This window comes from Bombina bombina, chromosome 4 (assembly GCF_027579735.1).
Source record: "Bombina bombina isolate aBomBom1 chromosome 4, aBomBom1.pri, whole genome shotgun sequence".
Taxonomy (NCBI): Eukaryota; Metazoa; Chordata; class Amphibia; order Anura; family Bombinatoridae; genus Bombina; species Bombina bombina.
Window position 1 is genome coordinate 205,224,737 of NC_069502.1, and position 16,083 is coordinate 205,240,819.

General features: G+C 42.3%; 1 protein-coding gene and 1 pseudogene across 1 annotated transcript in view; both read right to left on the reverse strand.

Annotated features, from left to right (window-relative positions):
• The window catches only part of STAG1 (stromal antigen 1), a 788,714-nt gene that overhangs the window by 423,915 nt on the left and 348,716 nt on the right, over window positions 1-16,083 (reverse strand). Inside the window, exon 14 of the mRNA XM_053709754.1 lies at window positions 13,258-13,461. Coding sequence (XP_053565729.1) covers window positions 13,258-13,461 — 204 coding nt within the window. The remainder of the gene's footprint in view (window positions 1-13,257; window positions 13,462-16,083) is intronic.
• Window positions 4,445-4,563, reverse strand: LOC128658419 (uncharacterized; annotated as a pseudogene).

Here is a 16,083-nt window from a genome sequence, read left to right on the forward strand (position 1 = left end):
GATTACCCGGGGTGTATGGCCAGAGCTGTTTGCATTATTGCTTAGTGTCGACACACTAGATCGCTTGCAACTTTATACAACGTTGCTGTTAAAAGCGGACCCCTACGCAACACAATAAAAATTAGAAAGGACACCGATCTTCACAGCTGCCATGCAAGGTAATCCCCTTCCTGACAAATGGGACGTGTTTCTCATCAGACTAGAGAAACTATTTCAACCACTAATGGAATAAGCGCTGTCTGAGAGTGAATTACAACTTCCTATAAAATAGAATACCTATAGATACAACTCTGGCGTAAACTACGCAGCAAACGATGGGCCAGAGATCTGAATTATAAATGGAGCCCATGAAGGTTGCAACCCTCAACACACAGATAAATGGAGAGTCTCTGCAGCGAGTTGATACCCTATTACCTATGCCCATACCAACTGAACAAGTTGGCAGACAGCACTTACTAGAATACTCCAAATACAGCGTCTTTTCCCAATGCAGAGAGATGTACTTCAGCAGAGTAACCATCAAACTAAGATGGCACCCGAAAAAATGGAAGCATTAGAACACAGTAGTAAAGGACATAAAGAAGGTGTGAAGGAAACATATGGACATCGCCTGAAGATAGCATGCCTGCTTTACCAGAGTGGGCTCAAGTCGGAGCCAGCGGAACTGCCTTGGGAGAGCTCCGGGGGAACATGATCTCTAATGTCTCAAGTTACCTGCTTTTTGGCAATCCTCCAGAAATCTCCTTGAACTTTGCTCGGCAAGATTTGGATCCCGCAAAACGATGTAGCACAAAGCGGATCCGGAGCCTGCTACAAAAAAAATCCTCAATGATAATGGAACAAGATTGAGTAGGACCAGAAGGAAAACACTATCGTGGGTGTTTGTGCAAAAACCATATAAGAAACAGAGTGGAGAACTATAGGACTCTAGCTAAGTACTGTAATCTTGACATATTTTAAGTAAAAAAACGTTTTGTTCCGTCTCAGTATGTTGGTTCTTATTCACATAGGGTTTAAAAGTTGTTCATGTGGCATTGTTTGCTAAATATTGTTTACCTTGATTTTATGCACATAAACTTACCATAGTTTTATATGCACATTAGATGGGTAGAGAAAAGCAGAATCTCCATCAAGGTGATTACAACTTACGCACCTATATTAACTGAAGTTCTAAAGGTGGTGCAGACACATCAATGCTGTCTTGTCTGGCGGTCTGCGGCCGGGACTGTGAGATAGACAAAAGTACAGTATACTGCACCTATGTCATTATTGCCATCTTCTTATATATATATATATATATATATATATGTATATAAAATTTATTAAGATAGCAATTCACCCATAGTTAATCACCTTTTTCCTTTTATAAATATGGTAAACCAACCTACACTCTCAGATTAAGCCCATAGATCAGCTTAGATAAATGGGAAGTCTTTCATTCCCAAGGGGTTATGCATTACTTTTCTAAAAATGCAGCATGCGTAGTTTCTTATTTTATACTATTAAGCCACAACAGTGAGTTTTATTAATATATAATACAATTGTTCCATGGTTAATAGACTGTCAAGACGTTATGTATATATACTATGTTTAGCTCTGGTCTCAGTATCTGGACCATAACTTGCTTATATCACAACTGAAATGATCTGCTTTATGTAAGATACTGATTTACTTTGTTCTTGTGTTATAACATCCCCTGGACTAACAAAATCACCTGAAAGGTCCAAGACTGACCTAATATATAAAATATGGGGAAGAAAAACCACTTTAAATCAAAATATTTACTCTTGTTACGATTGGAAGATATTATCTTGTACATTGTCTATAAATGTTGTATACTTTTTGTCCTCAATAAAAATATTTAAAAAAAGAAAAGAAAAAAAAATGAAACGATCTTACCAGAATCTATGCTATGGAACAGTAACACGGCCCTTCAAGTGTGACAGATAGTAGCATTGCTTCTGATATGGACTTGATATGGAGTGAAGAAAGCAGGCAGTGAAACTCGTCAATGCTGATTGCTTCTGGAGCTGTTAATATGAGTCGAGATGGTTTCACAGAAAGACTCTCCCTGCATCTCCGGACTCTAACTTTCACTTTCATGCTCTCACTAAAGTCGAAGAGTACTTTCCAACATAAGAGACTACTCCGAAATCTTCTGACACTTCTCTGCCAACCTCATGTGACGAAAGTCAAAGAAAGACTGGGGGATGAGGGAAGTGGGTGGGGGGGTATTTAAGCCTTTGGCTGGGGTGTCTTTGGCTCCTCCTGGTGGCCAGGTGCTGTATTTCCCAAAAGTAATGAATGCAGCTGTGGCCTCTCCCCGTTTAAGAAGAAAAATTATTTGCATTTTGAAGTAAATTCAAGAGATTTCCAATTTAAATTTGTTTGCATATTTGAAAAGTGCCAGATTGTTGATATATGCACCCTACAACCCAGTTGCATTCATTAATCACCCCTTTAAATTGTAGATTTCCAGCCCCAGGTGCTGAAGCCCACCGGAAATCTCCTGGTAGGCCAATCCAGCCTTACATCCATCTGTAAGGAACAGAAGGTGCATTAGTACTCATAGAAACATTCGATTGATCGGTATGCGATAAAAAAAATTCAAGCATGAACTACATAAATGAGCTACAGAAGCTACTTCAGTTGTTTTACAATAAGCACACTTAGCTGTAGTAAAAAGGTGTGCAGTAGACTTCTTTCCCCTGGAAATTTTAGGGATAGTTTGGGGCTGCTCCATTATGGCCTGAGATTTAAAAAATAAAAATTGCAATAACTACTATTTTAATGCTTTCTAATACAAGCTTTGAGGATAGGTTGCAGGGACCATAAAATCGATAAGATATTAAAATAGAAGCCGATAAATCATAGTAATGATGCACATTGAAGGCGCGATACTGGGTCCTGTGCATAAATAGGTGTCAGAATGCCTGCTTGGGTGCACGTATAAACTGTTTTATAGAAATGCCTGTATGAAGGCGAATAGTGTTGTCTACACCTAAGTCAATATTAGCATGTAAAACTGAGTGCAACAATTAAAAGCAGGGAAAATAGAAAGAACCTGTTCCTGGGCCATACATATATACACATTTAGAAAAAAGTTCCCAAAGTGTGACCATCAAGGATCCGTAGGGGGCGCACAGGTAGTCCAAATGAACAAATACTGCTCACTCCAAATGGGGGTCCCAACCCAAAGTGAGAACAAAAATATACTGGACACAGAGGCTGCTCTTCTCCAAACGACGGACATCTTAAGATAAATAAATCCTGAACCCACCATTTGAGGATTACCTAGAGAAACACCCCTGGAGGGAGAGCCCACTACCCAGGATGAAACATCTGTCTGTTCAGAATTCCTATTTCCAATTGTCCCCCTCTGGAAAGTGGAAGACAGACAGCAATTGTGAGCATCTGCTCACTAAACAATCCAAGGCACCTCCTACATGGCTAAGGAACCCCGAGTTCCTCCCTGGTGGTTGATATAAATCATTAAAGTGATATTGTCCGACTGGCATCAAGCTAAGGACGACTGAGGCCAAGCCATCAGAGCACAGCAAAACGCTCTCAACTTCTAAAATGTTAAAGAGCAGAGCAGACACTTCTGAGTCCCTGCGTTTAAACAAGACCCAGACAGTTTACCAGCCCAGCAGGTTGGCGTCCATGGCCACATAACCCAGGAATGTCATCAGAAGAACGCGCCCGAGATAGATGCACCTGAAAAACCACTACGGGAGAGAGTCTATTATCGACTGATCTAGATCTATCCTCTGAGACAGATCTGAATGTTCTCCATTTTATGGAAAATAGCAAAGGAAATTATGTCCATGGAAACCATCAGACCAATTCCAGCCATACATAGAGTCACTGAAAAGTGAAGGAAAATCTATTGCAACTAGATCCAAACTCCCAACCTCCTAGTTGCAAGATGGCTAAGCTATCCACCGGGCCACTAGAGCTTGCTGTTAGCTGTACAGTAGACTGCAGAGAGAGGAAAAAGAATAAAACCTAGATTATCTGACCTCTGTTAAACTTCTTCTCCTAGATAGAGAATCTATTAAAGGGACACTGAACCCAATTTTTTTCGTTGGTGATTCAGATAGAGCATGCAATTTTAAGCAACTTTCTAATTTGCTCCTATTATCAATTTAACATTTTTTGCTTGCTATCTTTATTTGAAAAAGAATGCATTTAAGCTTTTTTTGGTTCAGAATCTGAACACCACTTTTTTTTTATTGATGGATGAATTTATCCACCAACCAGCAATAACAACCCAGGCTGTTCACCAAAAATGGGCCGGCATCTAAACTTACATTTCAAATAAAGATACCAAGTGAATGAAGACAATTTGATAATAGGAGTAAATTAGAAAGTTGCATAAAATGTCATGCTCTATCTGAATCACGAAAGAAGAAAATTGGGTTCAGTGTCCCTTTAAGGTACAAGCCTACCGCACCTGGTGTTCCCAGTCGGTCTCCCATCCAGGTACTAACCAGGCCTGGCCCTGCTTAACTTACAGGATCAGACAGAATTGGGTGCATTGAGGGTATTGTGGCGGTAGACCCAAATAAATCACCCTTGAAGATGGGAAAAGGGACTCTTCTCCAGATTCATTCCCCATCCATGGGAAAGTAGATCCGACAAGATCTCCTAAAAGAGAGTTTGCTTGAAGGAAGGATGACACCTGAACCAAATATTGTCTAGAAAAACACCCTTGCAAAACCCCAAAAAATTTAACCAAAGGAGAAAGGATACTACTTTGAACCTGAGTTACTTTAGGAAAATACCTAGATCCTGTTCCCAAACTGGGACTGGAACTATCACCCCCAGAGAGGAAAGTCCTGAACTCGCTCCAGGGAATGTCTCATCATACTTGGATAGATACTCTAGAAGGAGAAATCTGCCCCTGGGAGGAAATCATAGATTGGACTCAAAAAGGCATGACTAACCCTGCAGAAAGAGGGAAACTTTCCTTTAGTCTTACTCTCTTGACGTGTGGTAGAAAAACCTTTTTTTACCCATAAAGTCAGAGAATAATTCTGCTAGATCAAGACCAAACAAGGTCTCATCCTTAAAAGGAGACGCCAGAAGCGTGGATTTGGAGAAAACATAAAATATTTAACCTGCAACTGCAGACTATAAAGCCTAGACTGTACCACAGGTAAGCTTCTCAGCTGACCAAGATTTCAGCCACAATGCCCGGCGTCTAGTACAAGACTAAAAAGACAAGACATTGCTCTAAATGAACAATTAAATCTCCAGCTTCTTATCCATGGATCTGAAAAGGAGCAGATACCCTCCATAGGGATCAAAATTCTCTGAGCCATAGTAGAAAAGCTCCCTTCTACGTAGGGCACCGTGCATTTAAATAGAGTCAGCAACAGGAAAATCAGGGAGAAGGTATCCCTAGCTTCTCCTAAACCTGTGAAATTTCCATAGCACGTCTAGAAACATTTCCTCAAAGGAAGGAACCTCATAGAAATGATCTTTTTACAAAACTTCCAAGGGTTGACCACGACAGAGGTATCAATGTCATCCCAGTAGTTAAAACCTCCTATAACAGTACATGAGGTGTGTAAGCATACATCTGAAGGAGATTACTTCAGCATCAGATGAAGGAATTATACTGCCTAAATCTGAGATTTTACCCTCAGAAACTACTGGCGAATCTTCCTCACCAGACTTAGGAGAGAGAGAACGACCTGCATAGCAGAAACCTTACTATCTGAACTTTAAATGTCCTCTTGCATTTTCCCTGTAGGTAAGGGAAAAAAAGATAAAGCCGCAGATACCGCAGAGAATACCTGATATCTGTAGGCAAATACACTCCTCCAGGAGATTGAGAGGAACCGCAGGGCACTGCATGTGACACCATAAAGGCTTGGGACGTTTAAGGAGAAAGCTGTGGCATTGCCTGAATAGCATCGTCCTGGGAGACATAAGGCTCAGAGTCAACAAACGGTTACAGTTAATAGCTTTTGCTAAACAAACGGTACAGAAAAAAAAAAAAAAAAAACACATTTAAATTAGTCTAAATTTATTCTTAGAGACGAAAGGTTCAAAGAAATTATCTTTCCAAATTACTTATGAAAAAACAGAATTTAAGCTTACCTAATAAATTTCTTTCTCTTACGGTGTATCCAGTCCACGGATTCATCCTTACTTGTGGGATATTCTCAATCCCTACAGGAAGTGGAAAAAGAGAGCACACAGCAGAGCTGTCCATATAGCTCCCCTCAGGCTCCGCCCCCCCAGTCATTCGACCGACGGTTAGGAGAAAAAGGAGAACCATAGTGTGCAGTGGTGACTGTAGTTTTACAAAAAATAAATTTGAACCTGACTTAATTGCCAGGGCGGGCCGTGGACTGGATACACCGCAAGAGAAAAAAATAGCCTCCGAAGAAGCAAAAGTATCGAATTTGTAAAATTTGGCAAAAGTATGCAGTGAAGACCAAGTCGCTGCTTTACAAATCTGTTCAACAGAAGCCTCATTCTTGAAAGCCCATGTGGAAGCCACAGCTCTGGTGGAAAGAGCTGTAATTCGTTCAGGAGGCTGCTGTCCAGCAGTCTCATAAGTCAATCAGATAATGCTTTTCAGCCAAAAGGAAAGAGAGGAAGCGATAGCATTTTGACCTCTCCTCTTACCAGAATAGACAACAAAGAAGGATGACGTGTGTCTGAAATCTTTAGTTGCTTTTAAATAGAATTTTAAAGCACGAACCACATCAAGATTGTGTAAAACAGCCGTTCCTTCTTAGAAACTGAATTAGGAACAATGATTTCCTGGTTAATATTCTTATTAGAAACCACTTTCGGAAGGAAACCAGGTTTTGTACGCAAAACAACCTTATCTGCATGAAACACCAGATAGGGTGAATTACACTGCAAAGCAGACAATTCTGTAACTCTTCGAGCAGAAGAAATAGTTACCAAAAACAAAACTTTCCAAGATAATAACTTAATATCTATGGAATGTAAAGGTTCAAACGGAACCCCTTGAAGGACTGAAAGAACTAAATTTAGACTCCATGGAGGAGCCACAGGTTTATAGACAGACTTGATTCTGACTAAAGCCTATGCAAACGCTTGAACGTCTGGTACTTCCGCCAGACGCCTGTGTAACAGAATAGACAGAGCAGATATCTGTCCCTTTAAGGAACTAGCTGACAATCCTTTCTCCAATCCTTCTTGGAGAAATGACAAAATCCTAGGAATCCTAATCTTACTCCACGAGTAACCCTTGGATTCACACCAACAAAGATATTTCCGCCATATCTTATGGTAAATTTTCCTGGTGACAGGCTTTCTAGCCTGGATCAAAGTATCTATAACTGATCCAGAGAACCCACGCTTAGATAGAATTAAGCGTTCAATCTCCAAGCAGTCAGTTGCAGAGAATTAGATTTGGATGCTTAAATGGACCTTGAATTAGAAGATCCTGCCTCGATGGCAGTGTCCATGGTGGAACAGATGACATGTCCACTAGGTCTGCATACCAAGTCCTGCGTGGCCAGGCAGGCGCTATCAAAATTACCGAAGCCCGTTTGATTCTGGCTACCAGACGAGGGAGAAGGGGAAACGGTGGAAAAACATAAGCCAGATTGAATGACCACGGCGCTACTAGAGCATCTATCAATGCCGCCTTGGGGTCCCTGGACCTGGATCCGAAGAGAGAAAGTTTGGAGTTCTGACGGGACGCCATCAGATCCAACTCTGGAATACCCCATAGCTGGGTAAGCTGAGCAAAAACCTCCGGAAGGAGTTCCCACTCCCCCGGGTGAAAAGTCTGACGACTCAGAAAACCCGCCTCCCAGTTGTCTATTCCTGGGATGTGAATTGCAGATAGATGGCAGGAGTGATCCTCTGCCCATTTGATGATCTTGGATACTTCCTTCATCGCTAGGGAACTCTTTGTTCCTCCCTGATTGATGTACGCTACAGTCGAGATGTTGTCCGACTGAAACCTGATGAACCTGGCCTCCGCTAGTTGAGGCCATGCCTGGAGCGTGTTGAATATCGCTCTCAGTTCCAAAATGTTTATCGGGAGAAGAGACTCTTCCCGAGACCATAGGCCCTGAGCTTTCAGGGAGTCCCAGACCGCACCCCAGCCTAACAGACTGGAATCGGTCGTGACAATGATCCACTCTGGTCTGCGGAAGCACATTCCCTGAGACAGGTGATCCTGAGACAACCACCAGAGAAGATAATCTCTGGTTTTCTGGTCCATTTGTATCTAAGGAGACAATCTGCATAATCCCCATTCCACAGTTTAAGCATGCACAGCTGCAGTGGTCTGAGATGAATTCTGGCAAAGGGAACAACGTCCATTGCCGCAACCATTAACCCGATTACCTCCATGCACTGAGCCACAGAAGGCCGAGGAACAGAATGAAGAACTCGGCAAGTAGTTAAAAGTTTTAACTTCCTGACCTCCGTCAGAAATATTTTCATTTCTACCGAGTCTATTAGCGTTCCCAGGAAGGGAACCCTTGTGAGCGGGGACAGAGAACTTTTTTCGATGTTCACCTTCCACCCGTGAGACCTTAGAAAGGCCAGAACTATTTCTGTATGAGCCTTGGCTCTTTGAAAAGACGCCTGAATTAATATGTCGTCCAGATAAGGTGCTACTGCAATGCCCCGCGGTCTTAGTACATCTAGAATGGACCCTAGCACCATTGTGAAAATTCTTGTCCAGAAAGGCGAACCTTAGGAACTGATGGTGATCTTTGTGGATAGGAATATGTAGGTACGCATCCTTTAAATCCACGGTAGTCATATATTGATCTTCCTGGATCAATGGTAAGATTGTCCGAATGGTTTCCATTTTGAATGATGGAACTCTGAGGAATTTGTTTAGAATTTTTAAATCCAGGATTGGCCTGAAAGTTCCTTCCTTTTTGGGAACTACAAACAGGTTTGAGTAAAAACCCAGTCCTTGCTCTACAGTTGGAACTGGGTGTATCACTCCCATCTTTAGAAGATCTTCTACACAGCGTAAGAACGCCCGTTTCTTTGTCTGGTCTGAAGACAAACGAGAAATGTGGAACCTTCCCCTTGGGGGAGAGTCTTTGAATTCTAGAAGATACCCTTGAGCAACAATTTCTAATGCCCAGGGATCTGGAACATCTCTTGCCCAAGCCTGAGCAAAGAGAGAAAGTCTGCCCCCTACTAGATCCGGTCCCGGAGCGGGGGCTACCCTTTCATGCTGTCTTGGTAGCAGCAGCAGGCTTCTTGGCCTGTTTACTCTTGTTCCAGCCCTGCAAAGGCTTTCATGTTGCTTTGGGCTGGGAAACGTTACCCTCTTGCTTTGCGGCTACAGAGGTTGAAGCAGGTCCGCTCCTGAAGTTGCGAAAGGAGCGCAAATTAGCCTTGTTTTAAGCTTTAAAAGGTCTATCTTGTGGAAGGGCATGGCCCTTTCCCCCAGTGATATCTGAAATAATTTCTTTCAACTCTGGCCCGAATAGGGTCTTCCCCTTGAAAGGAATATTAAGTAATTTTGTTTTGGACGACACGTCAGCCGACCATGATTTGAGCCAGAGCACTCTTCGCGCCACAATGGCAAAACCAGAATTTTTCGCCGCTAATTTAGTTAATTGTAAAGCGGCATCTGTAATGAAGGAATTAACCAGCTTTAGAGCATGAATTCTATCCATGACTTCGTCATATGAAGTCTCCCACTGGAGCGACTCCTCCAGCGCCTCAACCAAAAAGCCGCTGCAGTAGTTACAGGAATAATGCAGGCAATTGGTTGAAGAAGGATACCTTGTTGAACAAATATTTTCTTTAGTAACCCTTCTAATTTGTTATCCATAGGATCTTTGAAAACACAACTGTCTTCTATTGGTATAGTTGTGCGCTTAGCTAGTGTTGAAACTGCTCCCTCTACCTTAGGGACCGCCTGCCACGCGTCCAGCCTGGGGTCAGTTATGGGGAACATTTTCTTAAAGATGGGGGGGGGGGGGGGGGGAACAAAAGGTACACCTGGTCTCTCCCACTCCCTAGTTACAATATCCGCCACCCTCTTAGGGATCGGAAACGCATCAGTGTATACAGGGACTTCTAAAAAACTTGTCCATTTTACACAATTTTTCTGGGACCACCAAAGGGTCACAATCATCCAGCGTAGCTAAAACCTCCTTAAGCAGTACGCGGAGGTGTTCCAGCTTAAATTTAAACGCTAAGAAATCTGATTCTGCCCGCTGAGAAATTTTACCTGCGTCACAAATTTCTCCCTCAGACAGTACATCCCTCAACGCCACGTCAGAGGGTTGTGAGGGTACAACAGATAAATTATCCAAAACTTCTGATTGCTCATCCTCTGTTCTTAAAACTGAGCTATCACGCTTTTTAGGAAAAACAGCAATGTAATAGGGGCCAATTCGCTAGAGGTACTAGGCATCGCTTGCGCGGGCGTAACTGGTGTCGACACATGGGGAGAGGAAGGAGGGCTATCCTCATTACCTTCCGTTAAAGAATCATCTTGGGCCACATTTTTAAGTGTCACTGCATGGTCTTTAAAATGTTTGGATATGTTAGCACACTTTAAACACAAATGTAAAGGGGGGACCGCCATGGCTTTTAAACACATAGAACAAGGTCTATCTGTAGGCTCAGACATGTTAAACAGACTTAGACAGCACTCAAATACAGTAAAATACAATTTTTGAAAAAACAGTACTGTGCCTTTAAATAATAAAAAGCGCATACTTTTTTACTAAACCTCCAAAAATCATCCAATCTTTATGAAATTTTCACAATATGATCCTAATGCTTTGAAATGATTGCACAGTAAATTTCAAGTCAATTAACCCCCTACTGCCCAAACCGGAGCAAATTAACCATGCCACAGCCTTTGCTGTGGTCCTACCTTCCTTGGGGATTAGTTTTGATCGAAAATAAGCCTCTCTGAAGTCCTCAAGTAATCTTTGGACCCTTCACATGTATCTGCATGAAGCTGTTTGTAAAATCAACTGCGCAACTGAGGCGCGAAATTCAGGCCCCCTCCATCTTCCCTCAGGAGTTTGTGGGGCCTTCCCAAGCCAAAATAGGTGTCTAAATATATGCCATGCGGAATAAAACCCCAAAAAGTGTTTTAAATGCAATATAAAACTTGCATAATGTCAGATTATCTTAAAAAATAATCGATTGCCCCTTAACAGTGTCCACCAGTGTATTGAGCCCTATCAATAAGCCTTCCTTCTATACTAAGTCTCAGAATATGGCTTACCTTCCTCCCCGCTTGGGGATTCTGTCAGTCTTCCAGCATAACTAAGTCTTGACTAGAAAATATTGACTGAACATACCTTATAGCAGTTAAGCCTGCAAACTGTTCCCCCCAACTGAAGTTTTCTGGTACTCAACAGTCCTGTGTGGGAACAGCAATGGATTTTAGTTACAACATGCTAAAATCGTTTTCCTCTCAGCAGAAATCTTCATCACTTTCTGCCACAGAGTAAATAGTACAAACCGGCACTATTTTAAAATAAACTTTTGATTGAAGAAATAAAAAACTACAAACTAACACCACATTCCCTTTACACTCCCGTGGAGATGCTACTTGTTAGAGCGGCAAAGAGAATGACTGGGGGGGCGGAGCCTGAGGGGAGCTATATGGACAGCTCTGCTGTGTGCTCTCTTTGCCACTTCCTGTAGGGATTGAGAATATCCCACAAGTAAGGATGAATCCGTGGACTGGATACACCAATGTAAGAGAAATTATGTTATTCAATAAATCCTTAACTTAAGGATTTAAGATACATAAACATTATATGTCTCTAAAAAACTCACTTTATTAAAATGCAAGGCAAAGGAATACAGTGACATCTAAGCTACAGTGTGCAACTGCTAAAATATAATGCCAAATTATGCTTTACCAGATTCATTTCTGCTTATATAAACATGTAATGTTTAAGAGCATTAACTTATGCCTTATAAAAAATATTTTATTTAAGTTCTCTCTAAGTAAACTAATAGCGTTTCTGCTAGAATCTAAGCAGAAACATTTTGAGAACAAGACTCCGTTAGGAACGATGTCTCAACATACAGAGACAGGCTGACAAAGTGAAACACTCGCTCCGGTCACACCGAAGAAAAAAAGGGGGCGTGTTCGCAAGGCGGCCTCAGTAAGAGCCGAGTAATGGAGCTTCTCCATCAGAGAGAAGGCGGGAACACAAAGACGGCACAGAAATGAAGCGCGCATCTTAAAATACAAAACATTGTGCTCCATTCTGTCAGCCAAAATAAAATACACAAAGCATGTCAGCACCCATTCTAAAATGGCACTGCACTTCAATTTCGCTGTCAGACCTGAGGTTCCTCTCCCGCTCGATAGTGACACTAGCAACATGCTAGTACAGTCAGGACGCTCTCATAAGTAAACAGCCCATTAAATAAAATGAGCAATCCTTATCAATATAAAAGGCATAGGTAATTAAACGATTATTAACCCCCTAAAGAGCCTCTAAAAGCGAGCCATATAAAGTAAAAAAAATAGGGATATTATTAACCCCTAGTCTCCTTATTGGTCACCAGACAGTGCCTGCATCCTGCCACTAATATCCTTCCCAAGGATATACATGTCCCACATAATATTGCAGTGTGATCTCAAAAGTGCAAGTCCCCAAACAAAAAGACAACACTTACCAGCATCTTACCGTCCGGCAGGAGGACAGCCTACACCGTGTAAGAGGACGCTACTCCTCACATGGACCAATAGAAAAGAAAGATCAGAGCAAACCTACTCTGGGTTTCTGTACTAGGGCAGCAAATATGTTAGGATAACGCAGCAAGGCCCACCTCACAAGTTCCTAACTGCTTTAAAGCCACTACTGCCCTACTGAAGAGACTAATGTGGAGTACAGCTAGACCCAATCTTGAGAGGAAGTTCAGAATAAACCTACTCTGGCTTTCAAAATAATAAAATCTTGATTGAAGTGAAATAAATCCAATCTTCTTCAGACACCAATACTTCACCTCCTTCTTGCCCCGAAGACAAAGAGAATGACTAGGGGTTATGGGTAAGGGAAATTACATTTAACAGCTTTGCTGTGGTGCTCTTTGCCTCCTCCTGCTGGCCAGGAGTGATATTCCCACTAGAAATTGATGCTGTGGACTCACCATATCTTAGGAAAGTAAAACTGAGGGGTTTTAAATGTCAATGTTTAAAAGACTTATAAATATTTTTTCTGTTTTTTGCAATCCCCTGTAAGATTTAGTGTGTGTTTAAGCACCACTGAAACATGCACATTTAAAAAGTACCTCTTGTAGCAAATCTTCTATCGCATGGGAAAACCGGTCTACAAGCTCATCAATAAGTTGGCTGTGCGCTACGTCCACACGGTTCTGAATGGTGTACTCTTCACTGCAAAGTATACTGTAGGTTTTACTGCATGCTTCAAGCACATCAGACTCTGTGTGCTTCTCAACCACAAATTTTATTTGCTTCAAAAGACTATCCAAATGCTGGAAACAAACAGTGGATAAAGATAAAATGTAAGTTCTCTATAAATTAACCCCTCCCCAAAAGACAACCTGATGCAAACAGACTATCATAGAAATCTGAAATTGACAGCATTGTATACTATAATCGTCCCTCAAAGTCACAACAGATTTGACTTTACAGTAGAGAAATACAAAAACAGAATTTATGCTTACCTGATAAATTACTTTCTCTTGCGGTGTATCCAGTCCACGGATTCATCCTTTACTTGTGGGATATTCTCATTCCCTACAGGAAGTAGCAAAGAGAGCACACAGCAAAGCTGTCCATATAGCTCCCCCTCTAGCTCCCCCCCCCAAGTTATTCAACCAAAGGTTAGGAAGAAAAAGGAGAAACCATAGGGTGCAGTGGTGAGTGTAGTTTAAACAAAAAATTTTTTATCTGACTTAAATGCGAGGGGGGCCGTGGACTGGATACACCGCAAGAGAAAGTAATTTATCAGGTAAGCATAAATTCTGTTTTCTCTTGCAAGGTGTATCCAGTCCACGGATTCATCCTTTACTTGTGGGATACCAATACCAAAGCTTTAGGACACGGATGAAGGGAGGGAACAAGATAGGTACCTTAAACGGAAGACACCACTGCTTGCAAAACCTTTCTCCCAAAAATAGCCTCCGAAGAAGCAAAAGTATCGAATTTGTAAAATTTGGCAAAAGTATGCAGTGAAGACCAAGTCGCTGCCTTACAAATCTGTTCAACAGAAGCCTCATTTTTGAAAGCCCATGTGGAAGCCACTGCTCTGGTAGAATGAGCAGTAATTCTTTCAGGAGGCTGCTGGCCAGCAGTCTCATAGGCCAAACGGATGATGCTTTTCAGCCAAAAGGAAAGAGGTAGCAGTCGCTTTCTGACCTCTCCTCTTACCAGAATAGATAACAAACAAGGAAGATGTTTGTCTGAAATCCTTAGTTGCTTGTAAATAGAACTTTAAAGCATGAACTACATCAAGATTGTGTAATAGACGTTCCTTCTTCGAAGATGGATTAGGACACAGAGAAGGAACAACTATTTCCTGGTTAATATTCTTGTTAGAAACAACTTTAGGAAGAAAACCAGGATTGTTACGCAAAACTACCTTATCTGCGTGGAAAACCAGGTAAGGTGAATCACACTGTAAGGCAGATAATTCTGAAACTCTTCGAGAAGAAGAGATAGCTATCAAACACAAAACTTTCCAAGATAACAACTTAATGTCTATGGAATATAAAGGTTCAAACGGAACCCCTTGAAGAACTGAAAGAACTAGATTCAAACTCCATGGCGGAGCCACAGGTTTATAGACAGGCTTGATTCTGACTAAAGCCTGAGCAAACGCTTGAACGTCTGGTACCTCTGCCAGACGCTTGTGTAACCGGATAGACAAAGCAGATATTTGTCCTTTTAAGGAACTAGCTGACAATCCTTTCTCCAGTCCTTCTTGGAGAAAGGACAATATCCTGGGAATCCTAATCTTACTCCATGAGTAACCCTTGGATTCACACAAACAAAGATATTTCCGCCATATCTTATGGTAGATTTTCCTGGTGACAGGCTTTCTAGCCTGAATCAGAGTATCTATAACTAACTCAGAGAACCCACGCTTTGATAGAATTAAGCGTTCAATCTCCAAGCAGACAGATGACATGTCCACTAGGTCTGCATACCAAGTCCTGCGTGGCCACGCAGGCGCTATCAGAATCACCAAAGCCTTCTCCTGATTGATTCTGGCAACCAGACGCGGGAGAGGAAACGGTGGAAAAACATAAGCCAGATTGAAGGACCAAGGCGCTGCTAGAGCATCTATCAATACCGCCTTGGGATCCCGGGACCTGGACCCGTAGAGAGGAAGTTTGGTGTTCTGACGGGACGCCATCAGTTCCAACTCTGGGGTGCCCCATAGCTGAGTCAGCTGGGCAAATACCTCCGGGTGGAGTTCCCACTCCCCCGGGTGAAAAGTCTGACGACTTAGAAAATCCGCCTCCCAGTTGTCTACTCCTGGGATGTGAATTGCTGAGAAATGGCAGGAGTGATCCTCCGCCCACCTGATTATTTTGGTTACTTCCATCATCGCTAGGGAACTCTTTGTTCCCCCCTGATGATTGACGTAAGCTACAGTCGTGATGTTGTCCGACTGAAATCTGATGAATTTGGCCGCCGCTAGTTGAGGCCATGCCTGAAGAGCGTTGAATATCGCCCTCAGTTCCAGAATGTTTATCGGGAGAAGAGTTTCTTCCCGAGACCATAAGCCCTGAGCTTTCAGGGAGTCCCAGACCGCACTCCAGCCTAACAGACTGGCGTCAGTCGTTACGATGATCAACTCTGGCCTGCGGAAACATATTTCTTGAGACAGGTGATCCTGAGACAACCACCAGAGAAGAGAATCTCTGGTCTCCTGGTCCAACTGAATTTGAGGAGACAAATCTGCATAATCCCCATTCCACTGTTTGAGCATGCATAGTTGCAGTGGTCTGAGGTGTATCCGAGCAAAAGGGACTTTGTCCATTGCCGCAACCATTAGTCCGATTGTCTCCCTGCACTGAGCCACAGATGGCCGAGGAATGGAATGAAGAGCTCGGCAAGTAGTTAAGAGTTTTAGCTTTTTGACCTCC